The 26,409-nt window shown below is 39.4% G+C and overlaps 1 protein-coding gene across 4 annotated transcripts in view; it reads left to right on the top strand.

Annotated features, from left to right (window-relative positions):
• Positions 1–26,409, top strand: part of MACROD2 (mono-ADP ribosylhydrolase 2) — a 2,066,868-nt gene that overhangs the window by 1,869,358 nt on the left and 171,101 nt on the right. For all 4 annotated transcript variants that reach the window (XM_028828674.2, XM_015149520.3, XM_028828673.2 and 1 more), the window contains exon 9: positions 12,350–12,431. In XM_028828674.2, the coding sequence (XP_028684507.2) occupies positions 12,350–12,431 (82 nt within the window). The remainder of the gene's footprint in view (positions 1–12,349; positions 12,432–26,409) is intronic.

Genomic DNA, 26,409 nt, shown 5'->3' with positions numbered 1-26,409 from the left:
ACAATGGCTCAATGGTTGGAAGGGTAATTTCATGTCACAGCCTAGATGGTGAGGGAGAGGTTTGAGTCAGGAGACCTATTCCTGGCATTGTCTTCTTCGTATAAGGGTACCGAGGGCACCACGGGAGTGATGACAAAGTATAGGCAGGAGCCTGTACCTTATCAGAGTAAGAAGATGAATTACATTGAATTAACACTTGATAGGCTGAATGTTGAGAGATGAAGTGGATATCTGACTAATTTTCTCCTCACCTGTTGATTTGGATTCTCCCAAAAGCAGAACCTAAGACAAGGATTAGAGTGCAGGTAGATTATCTGTGGACCATGCAGAGGTGAGGAGAGCTGACACACAGCATGCCCCCAAGAGCACTACCCTGGGCAACCAGGCGTTTATCCCTCTGGAGAACTCTGGGATCTCTCCCTCAGGGGTGATCGAACAGGGGGATTTAAACATCAACTCTTGTCAGTCTTTGGTTGAGGCTGCCAGGGTGACAGGCATTAATTTTCCAAACTCCAACTCACTAGATCTTTGCTCAGAGCCTGCCAGCACTATGAAAGCCCTCAGGCGAAGAAGTGCAGGTGCTTGGCCATTATCTGGCTCACACTTACTACTTAGACCCATGGGGACCTGAGCAGGGCACCTCAGTGCTGTCACACCTCCAGACTGTGTGGGCCTGCTTATCTTCTATGGATTTGCTAACAAACCAACAAGTAATCCATTTCTCACATAGAAGGCAATCTGTAAGTCTTCTCCAGAAGGATCTACCTAGCATTAGGCAAGATAGACATTTGCAGAGATGTGTCTTGGCTCTGGATGACTTTGGCCGTGTGAGATTTACCCTCACTGCTAATGGCAGTCACTGCACAGTTGCCCTCAGAGCCAGTTTCCCGTCCTTAGAACAGAGTCCACAGAGAACTTTGAGAGACATGTTTCCCAATGGTGAGTGTCAGATGGGGCCCCAATCTCAACAAATCTGCTGTCACTTTGTTAGGGTTACATGTATAGCGTATATTGACTTTGAATGCTCTTTTACAAAATAAGTCCTGACTTCTTACCACTGGTCAGCCAACTGCCAAATATGGTCACTCCTGAAATTACTAGTAAGCAAGGAGCGGGTAGCAGTCACTGTTGGACAGAGCTCAGGTGGCCAGCTTCATGTGTGATTGGCTGCTGCCACTCGGAACATTTGGAAATGATGGAAAAAGTGGGCATAGGAAGAAAATAATTCAGATGGTCAAAAACAGGGGGTTGTTGTCATAGGTCAAGTTTCCAAGGAAGTAGACTGAGAGGGGAATTATAAGTAGGAAGTTTATTGGATCGTGTTCCTGATTCATACCTGGGTAGAGAGGAAGCATATGAGAAGCAGGGTTGGGAGAAGTTGAACTGTGATCCGGTCACAGCCAAGGCTTTGGTTGATCCCAACAGGGGCTCAGGAGCGGGCATTTATCCACCTTGCAATCAGTGTAGCCAACTGGAGGATATATGAAAAGGTCTTAGTCTACTCAGGCTGCCATCATAAAGTACCACAGACTGGGTAGCTTGAATAACAGAAATTTATTTTCTCATAGCTCTGGAGGCTAGAAGGCAAATATGAAGGTGTCAGCAGGGTACATTTCTTCTGAGGTTTCTCTCCTTGGCTGGCAGATGGCCGTCTTCCCCCTGTGCCTTTACATGGTCTTCCCTTTGTGCATGTCTGTCCAAACCTCCTCTTCTGATGAGAACATCTATTACATGGGATTAGAGCCTATCCCCGTGACCTCATTTTACTGCATTACTTCTTTCAAAACTCTATCTTCAAATACAGTCACATTCTGAGGTACTGGGGGTTAGGACTTTAATGACTGAATTTGGGGAGACACACTTCTGCCCAGAACAAATGCCTTCAGAGCTGCATCAATTTGAGGGAAGGGAGCTGGGCCTTCAGGCTGCGGCATGAGTCAGTCATCGGCTGCAGGCTGACTTTAGGAAGAGAGAAGCAGCGTGGGTGAGGTGCCTGCTTCAGCAGAGCACAGTCCTCTGAGAGCCACTCCTTGGAGCTGTCAGTCACCAGCACCTCCAGCAAGGGAAGGATGATGTGCATTGTCCTGAAGGGAGGGGCAGCCACCAGGAGCACACCGCAGCTTCCTCTTTAATCGTGAAAAGAAAGCCCGTTTTCTATCGTTGACTGGCATTTCTCCTCAGTCTCTCCCAGGATCATCTCTTTGGATACAAGGGCAGAACAGGTCATGCTTGCTGTGCTAGAATTTAGAACGGCAGGCCCTAAGCCTGTGTGTGTGTGCACGCGTCTGTTCCACGCTAAGCATATGGAGCAGCTTCAAGGACCACGACAGATGTGTCGTTTGTGAAAGTGTCCATTTTGATCAATATGAGGCAGGCTCAGAAATTAACTTGTGTGAATGAGCCTCCAGCTCAAGCCAAAATAACTCTTGGCTCCTCAGATGCATGGCCATTTTTCTTATTGAGTTGAAGAAGAGTCCAAAAGAGCAATTTATCAAAACAAACCAGGAAGCCTCTGAATTGTACTGCCACAGAGTAATGACAGATGTACGGGCTTTGCAAAAAAGCCCCCCAAAATAAAGGATCCTTTTTATGCACGTAGAAGCAATTTTAAAATGCAAAAATGCCCTTTGAGAGTTTATGGATTATCAATGTTTTCCAACTCACCCAAACATCTCCGGGAACGTGGGGAGAAAAATTTTCCCATTCTGTGATCTGGAGATTGAAGTAGCAGGTTCTGTGGGGGTGTGCACAAGTGTGAACATACTGAATACCTTCAAGAAGCAAAACAATGATATTCGGTGACACTTGACAAGGATATTAAAATCTCAGAATAGGGACTCCTATGAGGTCTTGTGAAATCTTTTTTCTGTTACACCATCTCCACTATCAGCTTACCTGTTTCTCCTTTGTCTCATTGGCTGATATGACCAGACAAAAACAGAGCTGCTTGTATATACTATGGGCTATTTTCAGGAATGTTTCTTTTAAGATAGAATTTCTCATAACCAGCCTGGGCAACATAGCAAGACTCTGTCTCTACAAATAATTTTTAAAAATTAGCCAGGCATGGTGTGGCACACACCTGTAGACCCAGCTACTCAGGAGGTTGAGGAGGGAGGAATCCTTGAGCTCAGGAGTTTTAGGCTGCAGTGAGCTGTGTTTGCACCACTGCACTCCAGCCAGAAGGACAGCATGAGATTCTGTCTCTAAAATAATAATAATAGTAGTAATAATAAAATGATTTTCACTATAACAGACAGAAAAAGTGCCCCCGATATTCTCATCTGGCTGCACCTCGTCTTAACCTGGCTTAGAAGGTCAGGGTGGAAATAAAGGACTCACCAAGTGAACACTGATTTTATCTTCATGCCAGCACCAGGGTAGGTGTTTTAGGTACCTTATGAATAATAACTATGCAAACAAGCAACTGATGTTTATGGAGCATTTACTCTATGTCAGGCCCTTTGCTGAGGACTTTATGTAGAATTTCTATGTGGTCATTATAATCAACGGTGGCAGGCAGGATTCTAAGATGATCTTCTAGATTCTGAACTCATGGTGTATACAGACCTCCCAATTTTCCAAACCATAATACTGCTAAGGGATTTTGAAGACCTAACTAAGGTCTCAAATCTTAAAATAGGGAGATTATCCAGGTGGGCCTAACTTCATCACATGAGTTCTTTAAATTTGGAGCAAATATGGAGGAAGTCAGAGACTCAACATTGAGAAGGAGTTGACATGCCTTTGCTGGCTTGAGGAGGGAGGCAGAAACATGGCAAGGAATTCAGGAGGCCTCTAGGAGCTGAGAGTGACCTCCAGCTGTCAACCAGAAAGGAAATGAAGACCCCCATCCTGCAACAGCAAGGAACTGAATTCTACCACCAACAAAAAGGAGCTTAGAAGTGGATTTCTCTCCTGAGCCTCCAGACAAGGGCTCAATTCAGCTGACACCTTGATTTTAGCCTGTAACACCCTGAATAGACAGAACCCAGTCATGCAATGTCAGACTTTAGACTTACAGAACTGTGAGCTAATTAGTAGGTGTGTTTTAAGGCACTAACCCCCACAGGTCAATGTCTCCATTTTAGAGAGGAGCAGACTGAGACTTACAAAACTTAAGTAACTTGTTCAAGGTCACTGGTAAATGGTAAAGTCAAGTAGGGACACAGGCAGCTGGTTACATGGAGGGAACTGGGTGTGGGAGGCTGAAGTTCAAAACAGCCTCCAAGATGCCAATATGACCGCCCCTAGGTGTGCACACCTTGTTCAGTTTTCTCCCCTTCAGGGTATGTAGAGCCTTCAAATATGATGGGATAGTCACTCTGTTGATTAGGAAAAGAGATTTCCACAGAGGGAATAAAGGTATTGAATCAGTCTGGCTAGTTACAAACAGGAGGACTTGACCTAATTAGGTGGGCTCTTAGAAGGAACGTAGAGGTGGGAGGTGGAGAAAGTGATAGAGGCACACTCTTGCTGGCCTGGAAGAAAGAGAGCGCTCATGTCGTGAACTGCTTTGGGGATCATATGGCAAGGAAATGCAGGTGGCTTCTAGAAGATAAAAGCCATCCCTGGTCAACACCTAGCAAGAAAATGGCGACCTCAGTCCTGCAACTGCAAGGGATCAAATTCTGTCAAAAGCTCAAATGCACTTGGAGGAAGATTCCAAGCTTTTGACTGCAGCTTTTGAGGCTCAAAGCAGAGGACCCAATTAGGTTGGACCTGGACTTTCAGCCAACTGTGAAACTGTGAGATAATAAAGTGTTGTTTTTTTAAGCCATTAAATCTGTGGCAATTTGTCATGTAGCAGCAGAAAACTGACATGCTGGAAAAAGAGCAGATTGTTCTCTTTTGCTTCACTTGGTGAGAGAGGAGGGACTAGGACCCAGACACCCCAACTTCCTGTTCTTAATTAATCCGTAGTGACCGCTTCCCTTTGCTGCTCTGTGTATCCTTGAGTTACTCTGAGTACTGAGGAAACTTCACTTATCCTGGTCCTCCCCCCTCTCAAAACCTGTCTTTCTACAAATTTGATACTTTAGCCTTGACATTTAATTCACTTATTAGCAGCAGCCACTAATTTATGAAATCATCCCATATCCAACTCTGCACTGGTGAGATTGTTGATTTCTCTTTTATGAAGGCTGGGACTTCAGCCCAGCTGTCCCTCAGGCTATATTTACCCAGGATAGCCCTCCATCAGTCCTCAGTTAAAGCAGCACTTGCATCACACCAGATCTCTAAATGTTGGTTGTTGGGGAAGCAAATTACATTCATCAGAATCCATTCATTCTCCCCATATCACTGAACACAGGATAATCTTGGCTGTGTCAGCTGCCCTATGACTGGTAGCTGCGAAAAATGGAGGTTGGCTGCAGATACTCCAAACCTGCTTTGCTGTGTCACCCTCTTCAGGGGCAGTGGATATGATGCTGGAAAAGATTAATGGAACATATGTCATCACATTTATGGGGTAGGAAACCCCCAACTGTGGATTAATAGATATCTTGGTGAAAGACATACATCTTTACTCCTTTATGCCTCGATGGGTGAGCTACAGTTGGCTTCAGTGAAAATACATAGAGAGATTACCTTTAGGAGGTCAGCTTGTAAAGGACTTTTTTCGACCCTGAAGTCAACAAAAATAGATTTTTGATTGTTGACCAAGACAGCTGTAACATAGGACTTTCAACCTTTAAAAAATTTCTTATTGAAGTATAACATAGAGAAAAGAACACAGTTCCTGAGTGCATAGCTTGATGAATTTTCACTAACTGAACACATCCAGGGGGCCAGCATCCAGATCAAAAAACCAGGATCCCAGGCATTTCCCTAGGTCTCTTTGCACCAACCCTCCACCCCAGGGTAATTGTTACATTAACTTCTAACTCCATCGATGATTTTGCCTATTTCTATAAGGTTTTTGGACTTGATAAAAATGGAATCATCCAGTGTGTCCTCTTTTTTTTCTGGGTTCTCTTATACAACATTATGCTTGTGAGATTTGCTTATATTATTTTGTATAGTTATACATTTTTTGTTCTCATTGGTTTTTAATATTCCATTATATGAGTAGATCATAATTTATTTATCCATTCTATCACTTATGGATATTTAAGTAGCTTCCAATTTGGAGATATTGCAAATAGTGCTGCTATGAACATTCTGGTGTGTGTCTTTTGGTGAATATATTTGTAGGTTCTACTAGGTATCTATGTAGGAGTGAAATTGCTAGGTTATAAGACATGTACATATTCAGCTAATTTAGTATGTACTGCCAAATAATTTTCCAAAGAGGTTTCCAATTTTTATTCTCAAAAGCAGTCTATGAAAGTTCCTGTCTGTCTATATCTTTGCCAATACTTGATATTGTCTTTTCATTTTAAAAAGCTGTTAGTTTTTAATACATCCTAGTTTAGAGGGCATCATTGTTGCTACCGTGAAACTATTAAGTACTCTATATGAAAACTGGGCTGAAGAGCCATTGTAGTCAACATAGTATCATTGGATAAGATGACAGTTGGTGACAATAATGCCTCATGCCCTTTAAATAGTGCTTTTCTTTTTCTTTTCTGGACAGTGCTTTGCAAAACCATCCAGGTTTCTCTATATTTCTGTTCTCAGCTCTTCTGGCAAACTTAAAGGAAAGTCCTCCGAAATATCTTATTTTTTTTGGTTCTAGAACTAAGTAACCCTTAAAACTATCTGCCACATACCTACATTTTAGTCAAATCTGTTTGTCTAACATTTACTCTGTGGATATTTACAGAGCTCCTATTATGTGTCAGATCCTATACTGTGCACTGGTGATGCAAAGATGAGTTCCACCTGATTCTTCATGAGGTTCCAGTTTAAGACACAAAGTGAACTGTCAAGTTGTTCTAAAAAATATTAATGTTGTTTTTTGTATTATTTTCGATTACATTTTAGACTAGGGAATCATCTGAGTTTATTGACAACGTGTTCATAAAAGAGTAAGTTATTGGCCGGGCATGGTGGCTCACGCCTGTAATCCCAGCACTTTGGGAGGCCGAGGCGGGTGGATCACGAGGTCAGGAGTTCGAGACCAGCCTGATCAACATAGTGAAACCCCGTCTCTACTAAAAATACAAAAATTAGCCAGGTGTGGTGGTGTGTGCCTGTAACCCTAGCTACTTAGGAGGCTGAGGCAGGAGAATCACTTGAACCCGGGAAGTGGAGGTTGCAGTGAGCTGAGATTGTGCCACTGCAATCCAGCTTAGGCGACAGAGTGAGACTCCATCTCAAAAAAAAAAAAAAAAGAGTAAGTTATTTTACATATACAAAGTTGCTTTAATTACAAGAGGGGGTGGAAACTTTAGGAAGTTAACCAAGAAGATGGGCCAGGACCAACAAAAGTCCATTGAAAAAGAAGTAATTGGAATTTGAGAAGCCTTGACAGGTTGCACACCTCTAACAAGGAACATTGTTATTCTTTGTACTTCATTGCTCTTCTCTACATAATATTCACTAAAATGATATTGAAGATTACATTAGTTGGAGTTAAGTCAGAGAAGCAGAATCCTTGAATGATATGGGGTAACAGATTTATTGCCGGGATTAGACCTTGTACAGTTGTGGGAGAAACTGGGAAAGCAACATTCCACAAGGGGATGACTGACTGAATAGAAAAGCTTCTAACCGGGGCCCATGGAATGGAGCTAGTGAAGATGTCTATGCAAGTCCCTTGCCTCTCCATCCGAACAGGGCCAGAAGTATGTCAGCAGGGCAGATGATAAAGAGGAAGTTGTCAATAGGAAAGCTGCATGCAAAGCAGGAGAGAACAAAGACAAATGAAAGTCACAAGGGAAAACTGGAATCCGCAGAGATGCACAGGCCCGTGTATCGGTCTCTCACTGATTGGAACCTCAAAGCTGCGATGTCCTGCCGAAGGAGCCAGTGCTCTCGCTGCAGAACTTCATGTGTGCCCAGCCTGGCTCCAAGAACGTGTGGCAGAAGAACCATCAAGAACTGGAGAAGCTGTGGGGCCAGCTGCTACTCCACATCCATGTGATGAGCAACGGCGTGCGTGACCTGCCCAAGCCCTGCACCACCTTCCTCACATAAAGTCTCTGACTGCACTTCCGCCCTGTGAATCTCAGGGACATTTCTCTGTGGCCAGCCCTAATCCAGAACCATTCAGAGAAATATAACTTAAGCTTAACTAACTTTTGACATAGACTGTAACAGAGGCATAGAAAGCAAAAACAACAACAACAACAACAACAAAAAACGATAGAGATGAGATAATTCCATCTTTTCTTTAGAAAGATGTAAAAACCAGGGTGAGGAGGGATAATGGCTTGTCTGATGTAACAGAGCTAGTGACAGGCCTAGAAACTCAATTCTGTGTGTGTCTCTCTAGGTGATATCACAGAAGAAACAAACAAACAAACTCTGGATGTGAGATTCATACACTATCTTCCTATAGTCCAAGCCACTCAGGAGGTTTGCTTAAGCCTAGAAATTTGAGTCCATCCTGGCAACATAGCAAGACTCCATCTCTAATGTATTTAAAAATTTAAAAATAAATCCTAAAAGCGAAGACACCTGAGTTTTTGCCTTAATTGATTGCTTCGGCCTTGGGGAAAAAAAATCACTCGATTTCTGGACTCATGTTTTCTATAAGTGAATGGCATATAGGCTAGGCGCAACAAATTGGAAGTGATCACTTAATATCTGATGAATAAATGAACGAACACAATCTCTCAAGAACCACTATTTCACACAATTATTTTACTGCCTAACATTTTAAAAAATGAAACCAGGAGGCCGGGCGCAGTGGCTCACGCCTGTAATCCCAGCACTTTGGGAGGCCAAGGTGGGAGGATCACGAGGTCAGGAGATCGAGACCATCCTGGCTAACACAGTGAAACCCGTCTCTACTAAAAATAAAAAACATTAGCCGAGTGTGGTGGTGGGTACCTGTAGTCCCAGCTACTCAGGAGGCTGAAGCAGGAGAATGGCATGAACCCAGGAGGCAGAGCTTGCAATGAGCCGAGATCGCGCCACTGCACTTCAGCCTGGGTGACATAGAGAGACTCCATCTCAAAAAAAAAAAAAAAAAAAGAGAAAAAAAATGATATCATGCTCCTGGACCTCAATAGCAAGGCATTCTTGTAGGTTCTCATGAAATTTATCTGGGGCTAGTATGGGGCATCTGGGCCCTTTTTCCTTTGCGCAAGTCAGATTTCCAGTCTCTCAGCCATGTAACAATTAGACTTTCTCCTCATCCCACTGTGACTCCTTTTTTATGTATTCAGTCTGGGCTTTTCAGTAGGAGTCAAGTACTACATAGCTGGAAAAACAAGAGATTCTGGAAAAGCAGTTACAGGGAGAAGCTAAAAGAATATCAGATTTCTAGTTATGTATTTTGACGGTTAGCTCATGAATTTGAAATCAGCGTTTAGCAGGAATGACCTATCTCTGCTGATGTGACATTAGCTGGGATGGCTCAAAGGCCTGGAGTTGAAATAATCTAAAGTCTACCTACTTTCAGTGAGGATAGTTGGATCCATATAGTGTCTCTGCTTCCTCATGGCATGGTTGTTGGGTACAAGAGCGAGCCTCCCAAGAAGACCAGGCACAAACTGTATCACCTTTTGTCACATGGATTGCAAAGTTATATAGCATCATTTCTACCATAGTCATAGGCCTCTCAGATTCAAGAGGTAGAACAGTTGACCCTTGAACAATGTGAGGGTAAGTGGTGACTATCCCCAATGCAGTCAAAAATCCATGTATAACTTTTGACTCCCCAGGTACTTAACTGCTAATAGCCTACTATTGACTAGAAGCCTTACAGATAACATAGAAGATTGATTAACACATATTTTGTATGTTACATGTGTTCTATGCTGTATTCTTACAATAAAGTAAGCTAGAGAAAGAAAATGTTACTAAGAAAACCATAAGGAAGAGAAAATATATTTACTGTTCATGAGATGGAAGTGGATCATCATAAAGGTCTTCATCTTTATTGTCTTCACGTTGAGTGGGCTGAGGAGGAGGAGGAAGGGGGGTAGGTATACTTTCTCAGGGGTGGTAGAGGTGGAGGAAGTGGAAGAGGAAGCAGAAGAGGCAGGCATGCTCTGCTTAATTTTACTGAAAAAAATCCACATATAAGTAGACGTGTGCAGCTCAAAGCTGTGTTGCTCAAAGAATAACTGTGGATCCCATTTCCCAATGAAGGGAGTATCATTATTACATTGTGAGAAGAACTGTGGGATGGAAAGCGCATTGCATGCCATCTTGGAAGACACAGTGTGCCACAAGCACTGATAGTATGCATGGTGTGTTCATAAACACAGAGCTTGTCAACTAAATGAGCTCTTGTTCAACAATAACCCCAGAGAATATGTTTGTGCACACTTATATAAATACATACACATATACATACATAATAAGTACTTAGTGAATAAGGCTAATTCTCGGATTCACCTTGCTTCCAAGACATTTTTCGTGCTATGCCTAAGGGTAAGGGCAGAGAATTGGGCCACACAATTAATTTAAACTAAAAGTGTTTCATTGTCACCCTCCGCCCCACCTTTTTTTTTTTTTCTGGGAAAATAAATTAGGCTGCTGAGTTTTGGACCTAAATCATTTCCATGGTAACAGAGCCTAATATGCTAAAAGGCAGATTATAGTTCCCTCTAATATTTGAAATATCTGTATATGGGCTGCATGGCCGAGGCAGGCAGATCACGAGGTCAGGAGATCGAGACCATCCTGGCTAACACGGTGAAACTCTGTCTCTACTAAAAATACAAAAAATTAGCTGAGTGTGGTGGCTCGCACCTGTAGTCCCAGCTACTCGGGAGACTGAGGCAAGAGAATCACCTGAACCCGGGAGGCGGAAGTGGCAGTGAGCTGAGATCGCGCCACTGCACTCCAACCTGGGTGACAGAGCAAGACTCCATCTCAAACAAACAAACAAACAAACAAAAGTACATTTAGCAGAGAATAACATTGCCATTTACCCACACACACACAAACACACACACTCATACACACACACTCATACACACTCACACATATATTTATACACACGCAAGAAACATGAGTGTTAAACAAATTTCATAATTTATATTAAATGATTTAAAGTATGGGGGAAATGTGTAGGAATGACACCGTTCAGCCTGGTCTTCTCGTATCTGCATTAAGTCAAATTTTCTTGTTTTGATTTTTGATCGATTGGTTGACTTTAGAAATATTCTGATCATGTAAAGCCTGGGGGGAAAAAGTCAACAATCGCAGATACAGAAGTGAGAATAATTACGATCTCCTTTTCTACTGGGAACTGTCTTACTAGTGAGATCTGTATCACGTAGGCTAGGAGAGCAGGGAGGTTAGGTGGGTGACTTCCATTGGGGTTCTTTCTTGTCCTGCCACGTACACACCCACTTCCATTTCCTACTGCCATGAGAAACACCTCATTTGATGTTCTATGCAACTTGCCAGTGAGTGATTTTCAATTTTTTTTTATGTTGTTAAAACAAAATAACTACAGGGGTATTTATTTCTAGTACATAAAATTAAGTCACTGATTTAATCAGATATATGTGAGCTATCATGTATATTCCATGTCTCTTCTCCGTTTACTGTATTGCTCTCTGAATGTTTCCAAGAAACTCTTTACACACAGAAGTTCTCTCAAAACAAAAAAGGGACTATGCATACATTTTACTTTTGAGGTGGCATTTACTTATTCAGTAATAGCTACACAATTAAATGTTATGTTGACCTTGTGTCACTGTCAACTAGTTACTTTTTGTTTCTGTTGCATTTCCAAGTGTGTTAAACTAAAAGCAAGTGGCTTCATGCCAATTAAGCTACATGGAAGCTTTTTAGGCCTTGTTCAAATACTAACAGGTTTGATAAATATATTTGTCTAGGAAGAGTAGGACAAAGAGCTCTTTGTTTACTGACATACTTTATTGTCATTCTGCTGTATGCCTCTCATGTGGCTGTTTTATAGGACATAAAATCTAGCTATCCTGTCGGAATCTCAGATCTTATTTATAGCTTGCTGCAAAGTGGCTTATTGTCATTTATTATTTCTTATTTGATTTATATAGCATCTTTCCAACAAAGAGCCCATAGGTTTATTTATATACAGAGTACACACACACACACACACACACACACACACACACACAGTCACATCCTTATACACATCCTTGAACTTCACTCAATGCTATGATGTAGATAGCAGTATAGAACCAAAAATCTGTATGAGGCCTTTCCATTTGTTTTTGTTCTAAGACGACGTTCTGGGAGGACAGTTGCCATTTTTTTGTTTTCACTTTGAGTGTTTATCTTTTGCCTCTAGGTGGATCGGATCATTTTCTGTGTCTTCTTAGAAGTTGACTTCAAAATCTACAAAAAGAAAATGAGTGAATTTTTCTCTGTAGGTGAGTAAAGCTACTTCTTGTTTCCTTTCAAATTGAGGATTGAAGAAGTGAGCCATCACTTCTATTCCTATTGTTTTTCATCTTCAGGACTATTACATACCGTCACCCCTGCCAACTTGTATCATAGTTTTTAAGAACTGAACAAGGTGACAGAAAATCTAGGCTGTGGAACTCTTACCCCCAGAGGTTACTGTGTTGTCTTGGGGAAGTCAGTTCATCTCTTGGGTCTCAGTGCTTCACATCAAAACTGAGGGGCTAATTATTAATAAATGATTTCTAAAGATGCTTCCCCTGGCCCTAAATTACATGATCTGTGATTCCTTCTCCAACTTGTAAGTTTGCCGGGCCCCATGCCTGCATCTACCCTGTTAAATACCATTGTTGGAAATTGTAAGCCCATTGATATTCATAGTCAGAATTCAAACTGTTGCTGCATTCCATCCCTATTCCTTCCCCAGTTTCTCACTCCAAATTTCAATGCCTATAGCAGCACTTCTAGGGCAGTCTGAGAATAGCAGTCATTCACACTTCTTTTTAGAAAAGAAGGATATAGGTACACAGAACCACTGAGAACGCGGGCCAATGGTTCGGTTCATCATGTGATAAAAGAGACTTGAACTTGGGCCATCATGTTCCATAGTCTTTGCTCTCAAGTGTAATGCTGTATTTCCTCTCAAGGGATGCTTCTGTTTCTTCTCTTCATGGAGAGATATATTGTAAGGAGCCTTTTTTGAGAAATGAGGGATAAAAAATCAGGCCTTCTCTAACATTTGAGATTTAAGCTGAAATAGGAATTCTACATTTTATAATTGAAAGGTGAATCTGCTAAGTGCATTTAATTTAAGGCTTTTACTAAAGTATTTCTCGAACTGAAACATAATGTAAATTCCTCAGATTCCCATGTGATAATGAACTGGACTGTGGTTATAATCTTTTTCTCCTCCTCTTCTTTCTCTTCCTCCTCCTCTCCCTTCTCCTTTCTCCTTTCTTCATTTTTTTCACGCATCTCAGTGTTCTTCAGAGTGGACGCACTTAACAGCTATTTGATAAGTAGTTGTTGAGCCGAGTTGAATTAAATAAATTTTTCTTGCTGTAATCTGATGACTTTTTTGTTTCAATGTCCTTGTTCCATTTTTTCTTTTGACTTGCTTTATAACAATATTGAGCTGACTGGTGCCTGTATTTTTAAGTACTATTAAAAGTAAATGTTAATTATATTTTTAAATGTGACTTCCTATGATGTATGAAGCAAATATTCTCATGTCTTGTCAGTATTACGTCATAATTGATAAGATTTTATAAATTTTAGACTCCTTGAGATGTTCGGAAATAATGACATCATATTCATTCTCATGTCTTCTAAAAAATGTCTGCAGGAAGCCATACTAACATAAGATAAAAAATAATTGCATAATTATGATCTATTGATATTGAAACAAATGTTTCTATCAGCAGGTATTTCCAATGATGCAGAGTCAAAAAGCACACTGCAAAATTAAAAGAAAATGAGACAGTTTTAGGAGTGTAATATATTAATAATTATGCAAACAAATTATTGTTTGAAAAATTGCTACTTTAAATAAATTTTAAAATGCATTGCAGTACATGAGCAAGTGAAATAATAAAGTCATCCTCAATCTCACATCAATGCTTTGAAACACATGGTGCTCAGGAAATTATTGTCAGTCCATATTTACAATAGTAAGTACATTTTAAACTAAATGTAAAAATCCTCAAAAATTGTGGAGTATTTCTGCAATGTTGAAGCATTAGGTATTTGAAAATTCTAAATATGCAACATGAAATAAGGGTGATGTATAATGGAATGTGACTACTAATATAGATAATATACTTCACCTGTCATTAATTTGAACTTGTGTTTAATTCATAACTATATGATCTTTAAATATAATAATGGTTAATAATAATCATAATTAATATATTAAATAAAAACATAATAATAATGGTTACTAATAATGCAAACATTTTTTAATTGCTTTCGATTAGCGTTCCTTTCTTTACATGGGTAAATCATTAATCTTCATGATCACTCTAAGAAAGGAGGCACTGTATTAACCCTGTGCTGTGGTTCCATTGTTAGGGTTTTTTCTAATTTGGTCTTATGGTTTCTCTCTCTTGAGAATGGCCGTAAGCCAGGATAGCCACTCTCTAGGAGAGCTTTGAAAAGGGTTGGGGGAAAAGTTAGGATATGTGTGTCAGGGGAGACACAGTGAGGAAGTAGAACTAAAATGCCCAAAACAGAAGGCATTTATTACTCACAGGTAGACAGGTGAGGGATGCCCACAGGAGACCAACAGGAAGCCTGGAGGTGGCAGGGAGCCCAGCCAGCAAGGGGGGAGCAAGAGAGAGCGAGCACCTGGGGACTGTCTTTATTAGGTCCGTATGCACCACCCCTTAGGCTTTCCCATGGGGGTTGTGGATTGGCTAGTTTAAAGAAAACACTCAGGAAGCAGGAACTTACTTCGATGATTCTGACACTATTAGATTTTTACCATGATCAGCAGTTGTGGAGTGTATTGGGTTTGGGGTCAGCTGGATGAGGAACAAGTGGAACATATCACAAACAATCACACAGGGAGGGAAGTTTTAGTAGGCCAAAGGTGACAGGATACAACTGGCTTTCAAACAACTTCTGTTAGGCCTAAGAATGGATGCTGGCCAGGCGCACAGTGACTCATACCTGTAGAAGGAGGATTGCTTGAATCCAGGAATTTGAGGCTAGCCTGGGCGACATAGTAAGAACTTGTCTCTACAAAAAAAATAAAAATACAAATTAGCTGGGATTGGTGGTGCATGCCTATAGTCCCAGCTACTCAGGAGGCTGAGGTGGGAGAATCACTTGAGCTCAGGGGTTTGAGGCACAGTTGGCTATGACTGCACTGCTGAACTCTAGCCTGGGTGACAAAGCAAGACCCCATCTACAAAAAATATAAATAAAGAAGTAAATAAATAAATAGGTAAATAAATATTGTAGAGATTTTAAAACCAAAAGGAAAAAAAGAAAAAAAAATGGATGCCAAGGCAGCAACCATATTAAACAAATTTATGATACCCTATGTTTTAGGCATGAAAAACGAGGATTCAGCTAGGAAGCAACAGAGCTGTATTTTAAAACTGAGAATGGCATCTGTCATTGCCAAAGTGATAATAGGTTCATTTTCTCAGAGCATCTTTAGAGAAGGCTGAGATCAACTTCCAGGCTGTATTTAGAGTATTGGGAAAGTCCCATTTCATCGGCTGCCCATCATTTTTCAGAGGGGCCACACTTCTCTTTCCTCTAGTACCTATAAATACCTTCATGGAAACTTTTCTAATGTGAGTTAAATTAGTACTTTTATCATTCATCTCGAAATTGAATTCTATTCACATCATAGAAGTACTGTGGTGCTGTTACCTGCCGATGAGAAGTTAAGCGGGGAAGGAGAAGCCCAAAGGCCTTTATAGCACATCTACAGGAGAAGATGGAAAATTGCTTATATTAGTTTGCCAGGTCTCCAAAAACAAAGTACCACAGAGCGGGTGACTTAAACTACAGAAATACATTTTCTGATTATTCTGAAGGCTAGAAGTTCAAGGCCAAGTGGAGGCAAGATTAATTTCTTCTGAGACCTCGCTCCTTGGCTTGTAGATGGCTGTCTTCTCACTGTACTTTCAAATGACCTTCCCTCTGAGTCATTTGTGCTGCATCTTTCTCTTTGTATAAGGATGCCAGTCAAATGGGATTAGAACCTACTCTAATTACCTTATTTTAATTTAATTAGCTCTTAAAGGTCCTATCTCCAAATACAGTCATATTGTAAGATATGAGGGTTAGGCCTTCAACATAAAAATTCACAGGGCACAGTCCAGCGCATAATATTGCCCATTGTAGAAATGCATTAAGAAACTCCAGGGAAAGAAACCAGCAACAAATTTTTTTCAACAGTTTTATATCTGGCTGTGGGGTAAAGCACATTTGACTTTTTCCTTCCAGAAGTATTATTTGAAAGTAGAGTGTGGCAGCTTTATGGAATTGTCATACACTTTGGTTGCAAATAATTTATACTTACAGTGCACCATTACATGGCCTACAGCAAATAATATTTGTATGATTCAACTCAGAAATCTCTTTGTTCTTTACATAAAAAGGCTTATATTTTTTCAGTGTGTAGAATTTATTGTGTGCAGTTTTCACTAGATGTAAAAAATTAAAAAAAGAAAAGAAAAGACAATTCCCGATCTAGAATGTGTAAGTCATTTTTTTTAACTAGAGTCTTAGTCCTACTAGAGAACTGAAAGATGTTAACTTTCCTCATAATAACAATAAAGAACATACGGTTTATAATGATATTAAAGAATCTTGTTTAAGCTTGAGACGTATCATGGTAAACCCTCTTCCCCTCCTCCCTTTAGGGAAAACTGACCTTTGTTTTCTGCACTGATTCTCAACTAGGAGCAATTTTGCCCTCCTGGGGACATTCTGAGGCATTTTTGTTTTTCACAACTGAAGGAGGGGAGAGGTTACTGTCCTCTAGTGATTAGAGGCCAGGGATGCTGCTAAGCATTCCACAATGCACAGTATAACACCCTCCACAACTCTCCAACAGATAATTATTCAGCATCAAATGGCGATAGTGCAGAGGTTGAGAGGCTCCGTCTACTAGTACTGTCTCTTACCACTCAGGCCATCGCGGCAGTCTTTGCCTTTGGATTGGGGTTATTTTACAGTGTTTTGACTGCTAATGCTTTACCCATAAGTAACTATCAAGCTGGATTTGGAACATGTACCCTCAGCCTGGCCTCTGGCTTCCTGGATTTATGACCCTCCTAGTCCAGACTTCTGGTTTTGTACCCTCTCCATTCACTCTGTACCCACAGATTTCTATATTTTGACCTTCGTTAGCCACATACACCTGCCACCTAGCCCCTACTCTCCAGGTCCTCCTGGCACCACCCCACTCCTGGTATCATTTATCTATTACTGCTCATGAATCTATAGAAATAACCTCAGAAAATATGATCATTACATAGGTTTTATATATCTAATAGAAGTGTAGAACTAAAGGCTAGTATACAGAGCAGTGAGGAACAAATTCACTTATTATTTTCTTTGTATACCTTAAGCAAGGTTCATTGCTTCTTTGGCTAATACTTTTCATTTTTTTATCATTAGTTTGGTGACCATTGGTTGATAAACTTTCCTTGTGAGCTCACAAAATATGTTTGAACTTTAGATACCTTCAATCCCTTATCATTATCTGCATAGTAACTGGTCACAGTGAAATCACCTATGACTGAAAAACCTACCAACTAATCTTTTTTAAATTTGTTTTTCAGAGTCAGGGTCATACTCTGTCATCTAGACTGGAGTGCAGTAGCACAATGGTACTGATCATAGCTCACTGCAGCCTCGAACTCCTGGGGCTCAAGGAATCCTCCTGTTTCAACTTCCTGGGTGGCTGAGACTACAGGCACACCCCCACATGCCCAGCTAATTTTATTTGTTTATTTGTTCTTTAGAAACATGGTCTTACCATGTTGCCCAGGCTTGACTTGAACTCTTGGGCTCAAGTAATTCTCCTGCCTCAGTTTCCCAAGTCTTTGGGATTATAGGTATAAACCACTATGCCCAGCTCTAATCTCTTTAGTTTTTTAACCATAAAAACAATTACATTTGTCAATTTTGTTTCCAGCTTTGAAATTTATATAACATATACACAATACCCATGTCAACTTTACTTAAATGTGATTAACATATATATATAGCAATGCTGGGAAAGCTAATCAGATAGGAAAATCAATTCCAGGATATGCATGTGCTCATCCCAAACCTGACACCTGTTTATAAGAGGAAGATTGTATTTAAGATGAAAAATTCCGTTTATGTTTTCGAAAATAATTTTAAAACTATGTTTAAAAAATTAATAGAAAAAAGGCTAAAACATTCCCAATGTTCTTGATATAAATAGTAAAATAATGAGCTATTTGGGGCCAGTCACAGCGGCTCACGCCTGTAATCCCAGCACTTTGGGAGGCTGAGGCGGGCAGATCACGAGGTCAGGAGATCGAGACCAGCCTGGCTAACATGGTGAAACCTGTCTCTACTAAAGGTACAAAAAATTAGCCGGGTGCGGTGGCAGGTGCCTGTAGTCCCAGCTACTCGGGAGGCTGAGGCAGGAGAATGGTGTGAACCTGGGAGGTGGAGCTTGCAGTGAGCCGAGATCGCGCCACTGCACTCCAGCCTGGGCAACAGAGGGAGATTCCGTCTCAAAACAAAACAAAACAAAACAAAACAAAAATGAGCTATTTTACCTACTAATATTTGGGGCATCTATCTGGTACAACATAAAATAATAAACCTTATAAAACTGCAAGAAGTTTGAATGCCTTAAAAATGAGCTTGCAAAATAGTAGACATATAACATGAATAACAAGTGTTTTATAGTTAGAACTAGGTAAACTGAATCCCTAGGGATTATAAGTTTATAAATTATAAACTTTACTGGAGATGTTTTTTGGTCTTAAATACAGATTTTCTTTTTGTATTGTATATAACATAAAAGCATATGGATGGTAAAGTAAACCCCTAAGTCAAGTTTGAGAATTATATCTTGGGAACTTCTTGAATATTTAACATATTTCAATGTCTAGCTAACGTGCATACATTTTATTTCTCAACTATTGGCAGACATGTTATTAATTCACTTCACTTGAGTATGTAAACACATTTAGGTTACATGCATTTTACCTTCTTAGATATAGATAGCACTGGGAAAGTCTAGCTTTGCATAATCATGATAAAGAAAATTCCAAACTCATATTTTGATAATAATTTTTAATATCTTAAAGGCATGCCTATAATTTTTAAACAAAACAAATCAAGAAACTTCTCAACCACATTTCATTTATTTTGACCTGCTTATAGTCTTCCAAACATGTAATAAATGTTATTGATATGAATATGTCTTTCATTTATTTTCCCAATCATGAATTTCTGCCATTTATTTCTGTCTAAATTATACACACTCCTGCAACGCAACTTTAGTTGGGTTTTATATTATTATTATTGTCTGACCTTTTTATCTTGGTCTCATCAATGAAAAAATAAGTTTGTGGAGAACAGATACTATTCCTAATATTCCATTGCCCTTTCAGAATCTGGAAAAATTCTAAACATATCGTAGGTGTTTATTAATGTAAATAAAAAGTACCATGAGACTAGACTGAAACTGCTATGGTTGGAATGTGTATCTCCTCCAAAACTCATGTTGAAATTTAATTGCCATTGTAACAGTTTTAAGAGGTAAGACCTTCAAGAGTGATAGGCCATGACAGCTCTAGCCTCATGGGAGGGACTGGTGTCATTATAAAAGGGTGAGTTCAGCCTCTTGCCCTTTGCCTTCCACTTTGTGATGTCTTCTACCATGTGATGATGTAGCAGAAAGACCTTCACCAGATGCCAGCACTTTGATATTTGGCTCCTCGGTCTCCAAAAGTGTGAGCGAACACATTTCTGTTCATTATATATTACCTAGTCTGGGGTAGTCTGTAGCAGCACAAAACAGATTAAGACAGAGAGAATATTTAACCATAGTTTCAGGTAAAAAGTCAGTTTTTCCTAGAAACTCTAAGTATTGTTAACACAGCTAGACAAGGGTATAGCACTGCTTTTTATGTATTTATCAAAATTTTCAAAACTTGGCTGGGCACAGTGGTTCACGCCTGTAATCCCAGCACTTTGGGATGCCGAGGTAGGTGGATCATAAGGTCAGGAGTTTGAGACCAGCCTGGCAATATGGTGAAACCCAGTCTCTACTAAAAATACAAAAACTGGCTAGGCGTGGTGGCGGGCGTCTGTAGTCCCAGCTACTTGGGATGCTGAGGCAGAATTGCTTGAACCCGAGAGGTGGAGGTTGCAGTGAGCCAAGATAACACTATTGCACTCCAGTCTGGGTGACAGAACGAGACTCCATCTCAAAAATAAATAAATAAATAATAAATAAAAATGAAAAATTAACATTTAAAATTCTCAAAAATTAAAAATTACTTCTCTGATAAATGGGCACAATACTTTAAAATTTTACCCAGGCAGTATTTAAAATTTTTCCTGAATTTCACTTTTAAAAGTCTTAGATCTTTAAAAGCAAACAAGAGAAAGTACTCACATTATGTATTCTGCTTCCTCCCTTTACACTGATTTTATAAATTTATCTCATCCATTATCATTCATTCTCTATCAGTTGCCACATATTTATTATATGCCTACTATGTTCCCAAGACTGCTACATTTAAGATATTATTCTTATAATAGTCCTGAAGGGCACATGTCATGTAGAACAGTTGGAAAACAGTATTAGCAAATAATCAAGTATAATACTGATACGGTCATAGCACCCAGGAATTCAGAGGCAAATGTGTATGAGGACCAGATTGATTGGGACAGTTTTCATGAAGAATGTGGCACTTCCAGTGATCTTTAAGGAACGAACAAGGGTAGAGAAGTTCATGTCTGGTGTTGGGTAAGCAACATAGAGGGAGAATGGCAGTTCAGATTGGAAAAATTGTGAAGTAAAGTATGATGCTTATATCTAATTTGTGAAGCCCTGACTGAGAAATTTTGACACTCTTGCTAATGTATTATGCGATTGGGCTTAAGAGTAAGTCCTTGAATGCGAAATAGGATAGATTCCATATTTAAGAAGGATTAACTCAGTTTATGACTTAAGAGACTGCCCTTTCAACAACACCCATGCCATGGATTCATCACCTTCTTTTATTGAGATAGTAGTGGACAAAGGCTAAAGGAAAGTCAGTAAATTGGCCAAAGTCACATAGTTGGGTATGTCTGAGCTCAAACCCTTTCCACTGTGTAATGCTTCTTCCCTTAGCAATCCTGAAAATATGGACAATTGTTTGAAGCTACTTGTCTGCTAAAAAAGCCACATATTATCCATTTGCATTAGTAGGACTAGAGCTCCTGAAAAGCTAGAATTCCTCCAATCATATGGCATATCCACATGTCCTCTTTCCTTCCTCTTCTCTTCTCCTCTCTGGTCATCAGTTTTCCAAGAATAATAATGAAGCACATGGTGTCATGAGCTGTGAAGGTCTTTTTTCCTCTTGCTATGTCAGAATAATGATTGGAAGATAGAAGCTTAAAGAGAGGGGTGGTGAATTTCTGAGAAAGGTAGCAATTGTCTAACAATGAGGTCAACAGAGACAAAAGCATCTATGGTAAAGGGGAGGAAGTGCTAGGTTTGTTATTGTAAGAAATGGTCTCTAATCTTGTCACAACCACCTTAACACTGTGTGGCTTTGTGCATGCTGTTTAACCTTTTTCTGCTTCAGTTTTGTCATGTGCAAACATACTAATGTACCAATTCCAAATATAAGGAATAGTAATATAAATGAAAATCTACTAGATATGTACACCAAGCATCATACATTTTTTAATATCCATGTTTATTTCTTGTTACAATTTTAAAAGTAAGTAGTTCAACTTTTGTGATCATCTTTGAAAAATATGTAAAACTTCTTATCACAAAAGTAAGACAGGTTTATAGTGAAAAACAGATAAGCAAAAAGAAAAAAATACAAACTATTTTCTGTCCTGTAATCTGGAGATGAATTACCAATTGTTGCTTATCCTTCTGATCTTTAGAAATGGAAAATGCAAACAGCGAGAAATTAGTCTTATAACTTGCTGTATATCATTTAACATAAATCATGAACATATTTTTCATGTCATTATGACTTCTTCCATAACTTAATTTTAATAGACCCAAGGTTTACTCAAAACCATACTATAGAACTTAGGAATCATTTCTGTAAATTATTTCTCTATTTGCTTATAAATAATAATTTTAAAAAATCATCTTTGTAGTTAAATATTGGCATCATCCTCATTTTTTAAAATACCTTTCTAAAAGTGGAATCACTTTTTCAAAATATGTGCAAAACCAAGACACTTTTGCTAGTAATTGTCAAATTGTTCACTGTATTTGCAGCACTACAGTTGAGTGTCATGTACTATATACAACTTACAGGGATTACCATTCACAGGGACAGAAATATAAATGCCCGAGCCTAGCATTAAGCAACCTGAGTTTACATTCCCATAAGTGGTATATGAGAGTTTATTTTTTTCCTACCCTTCTCAGTGGGTTACATCTTACTGTTTTGATGTTAGCACTTTTATACATGATAAAAAAGTGATTAATGTGTAACAACATTCATTTATCTTATTACTAATATAATTTAACATTTTTCCAGTTATTTATCTAAATTTCTTATACAAAATTGCTGATCGTAACCCTTGTACATTTTTATTTCGTCTTTTTCTTATTGATTTATAAGAACTCTTTGTATATTAAGGTTACTAATCTTTCAAATATATGTTGCAAGTGGTTTCCAAGTTTGTCATTTGTCTTTGTGATATTCTTTTATAACCAAAACAGTGAGAAAAGGTAGAAAGACAGGATTTTAAAATATATAAAAAAGAAAGAAGGAAGGAAGGAGAAAAGGGAAAATGAAAGGATGAAAAATCTGAAGGTTTAAAAATAGAAAGAAAAGAAGAAACCCTTTTTAATGAAAGAATGGGGTTAAACCAAAAACTCAAATATGACCTTGATTTTAAGCCTATGGACTTCACCTCACAGAAAAACATTTTATTTCTAATTAGATTGTTTTTAGTTCTCCTCTTCAGACATTTATTTATTTATTTATTACACTTTTAAGTTCTAGGGTACATGGGCACAATGTGCAGTTTTGTTGCATAGGTATACATGTGCCATGTTGGCTTGCTGCACCCATCATTTACCTTAGGTATTTCTCCTAACGCTATTCCTCCCCCAGACCCCCACCCCCCAACAGGCCCTGGTGTGTGATGTTCCCCTCCCTGTGTCCATGTGTTCTCCTTGTTCAACTCCCACTTATGAGTGAGAACATGCGGTGTTTGGTTTTCTGTCCTTGTGATATTTTGCTGAGAATGATGGTTTTCAGCTTCATCCATGTCACTGCAAAGGACATGAACTCATCCTTTTTTATGGCTGCATAGTATTCCATGGTGTATATGTGCCACATTTTCTTAATCCAGTCTGTCATTGATGGACATTTGGGTTGGTTCCAAGTCTTTGACATTGTGAATAGTGCTGCAATAAACATATGTGTGCATATGTCTTTATAGTAGCATGATTTATAATCCTTTGGGTATATACCCAGTAATGGGATCGCTGGGTCAAATGTTATTTCTAGTTCTAGATCCTTGAGGAATCGCCACACTGCCTTCTACATTGGTTGAACTAATTTACACTCCCACCAACAGTGTAAAAGCGTTGCTATTTCTCCACATCTTCTCCACCTTCTGTTGTTTCCTGACATTTTAATGATCGCCATTCTAACTGGCATGAGATGGTATCTCATTGTGGTTTTGATTTGCATTTCTCTGATGACCAGCGATGATGAGCATTTTTAAATATGTTTCAGACACTTTTTATACAAAGCAATCTGCTTCCTGATTTACCAAATGTAGCAGGCAGAAAAATGTCCCCCACAAAGATGTCTACAGTCTAAACCCCAGACCCTGTGAATATGTTAGGTGGCATTGCAAAGGGAAAAATAAGGTTGCTGGTGGAGTTAGGGTTGCAGTTAGCAGACCACAAAATAGGAATGTTATTTTGGATTGATTATAAGATTGGGGTCAAAGTCATCATGAGAGTTCTTAAAATTGAAAGAGGAAAGCAGAAGAGGGAAGCCAGAAGGAGCTGTGACTGTGGAAGAATGTTCAGAGAGATGCACCATTGCTGGCTTTGAAGATGGAGGAAGAGGGCCATGAGCTAAGGAACGTGGGCATCTGTAGAAGCTGGAAAAGCTAGGAAACAGATTATTTCCTGGAACCCCCAGAAAGGAAAGCAGCCTAGATGATATGTTGATTTTAGTCTAGTTCAACCCATGTGGGACTTCCAACCTTCAGAATTGTAAGATAATAAGTTTGTGTTGTTAGTAGAAATATGTTACAAAGGTAATAGAAAACTAATATATGAATACCATCTATGAATAAGTAAAAGAAACACAAGAAAAACTTCTTACCCAGTCTGAATTGTACATTTTTTCCCCAAATGATACATTCAATGTAGAGAACAACTAGAGTAAAAGAATTCAGTATTTTCTTTAATTATGAATGTTTACAAGTACATGGCACATTTGTGTACTTTTAATGTGCAGATCACATTGATGTTTAGAATTCTACAAGACATGCTCTCTATAAAGTAACATAAATGGGTTAACGGCCTTCTTAGGAAATAGGTGCTAACCATTTCCACTTGATGGGCCTCAAAAGTTACAAACACATTTTGCCTTCAATGAAAATCCAGTGAAGTGTTGCTGTAACCAAGCAACCTGAATGCAGGAACAAGCAGCCGGCATAGACAGAAAGCAATCTGTCCCTTCCAACGGAGGGGAGTGTGCAGTGAGTGTAGCAAATGCTGATAAACAGCAGAACAAATGAAGACCTGGGAACATGAGCCTTGACTAAGCAGAGTTTGATCTCATTAGGAAGTTCTGGTAAAACAGACACAACTAAATGCTAGTTGGAGAAGGGAGGGAGGATGTTGTAGTCATCTTTATAGAGACCCCTGCAGGGTGCTTTTGAAAGACCTGTCAAACATTCTGGGTAGACTGGTTTTGGTTCTTTAGTTGAAAACACTGAGGCAAATGCAGGGAGGAAGAAGTCTTTGAGGAATAATATATAAATAAAATAATTCTTAAGAAGGCACAGAAATAAGAATAAAGACAAAAATAAACAATGGGGAAACTAAAATTTCTGTAACCTATATTCCACTTTAGGTATGGACCTGACTTTTATTGTCAGCCACATGTCTTTCGAAGAGTTGTCTGTCTCCCTCACTTGCTGGTCATTCCATAATCCACAGCAATCATATGACTATCTCTACCTTCCTACTGCAACCATCCTTGTTGAGGTTATTAGAACCTTTTTGATGGCTTGAGCGTGGGAACTGAAACCATTGCATATTTGATCACATGACTCCACATGACCCTTTAAAGCCCTTCTCACCTTGGACTGGGCACTCTTTATCCTGGCGACTGCTCTGCCATCTTGTCTTCCTGACCGTCATCTGTGTCCGGCCCAGCCCTCTCTGGTATACTTGCTTGCACACGTCCGTCTCCAGCTGGGAGTCTCTCAGGCGTCTTCAACTGAACACATCCAAAATTATATTCAGAATCTGTTTCTCCACTCCTCAATCCTCCTCTTCCTAAATCTCATATCTCAATAACTGATGCTATCATGTGCCCAGTTGGGCAAGCCAGAAGCAGCAGCACCAGGCAGTTTTCTAACCAGTGCCTTTTATTTATTGTTTGATTTATAAAGTAATTAGATTTAGATTTGAGTGCTCATTTTGGCCAAGGATCAGTTGAAGGAAAAAAAAAAATTTCCTTTTTTTAAAAAAAATTTCTCCTGGCTTTATCAATCACCTTCAGAAAGTAGATTTAGCAATTTGTTAGATTCAGTGAGTCCAAGTATTCAACTTAATGGCAGGAGTCCTACTCAGGGAGGACTCTCCCTTATCAGTCATTCTTTGCCTGAAGTTTTTGCTTTGTCAAATCCTACAAGAAGCCATGAGGATAATGACCTCTTCCCTACTACACAGAGGCCCAAAACAAAGCTTTATTTTTGCTAATAATATTTCTTTTCTCTGCAAATCCAAATTGTTCCTAGAAGCTTTTGGTAATGAAATATTAAAAAGATGAAGAGTGCACAAGAAGCCTGTGGTAAGAAATTAAGCTCTAAGGGAGAGAACTTAGAAGCATGTGAAATAAAACCACAGCAGGATTATCGTAGTTGTTCTCCTTGGCAGACCTGCCCATATGTATGAATGTTGCTGAAAATTTGACAAGCGAATTTTATGACCTATTTCAGGTGTCTGTCCATTTTTTTCCCTTGGGAGTGAAGAGGGTGCCT

The sequence above is a fragment of the Macaca mulatta genome, chromosome 10, assembly GCF_049350105.2.
Source record: "Macaca mulatta isolate MMU2019108-1 chromosome 10, T2T-MMU8v2.0, whole genome shotgun sequence".
Taxonomy (NCBI): Eukaryota; Metazoa; Chordata; class Mammalia; order Primates; family Cercopithecidae; genus Macaca; species Macaca mulatta.
The sequence above is the reverse complement of the archived record's forward strand: the minus strand, read 5'-3'. Positions and strand labels throughout refer to the sequence as shown.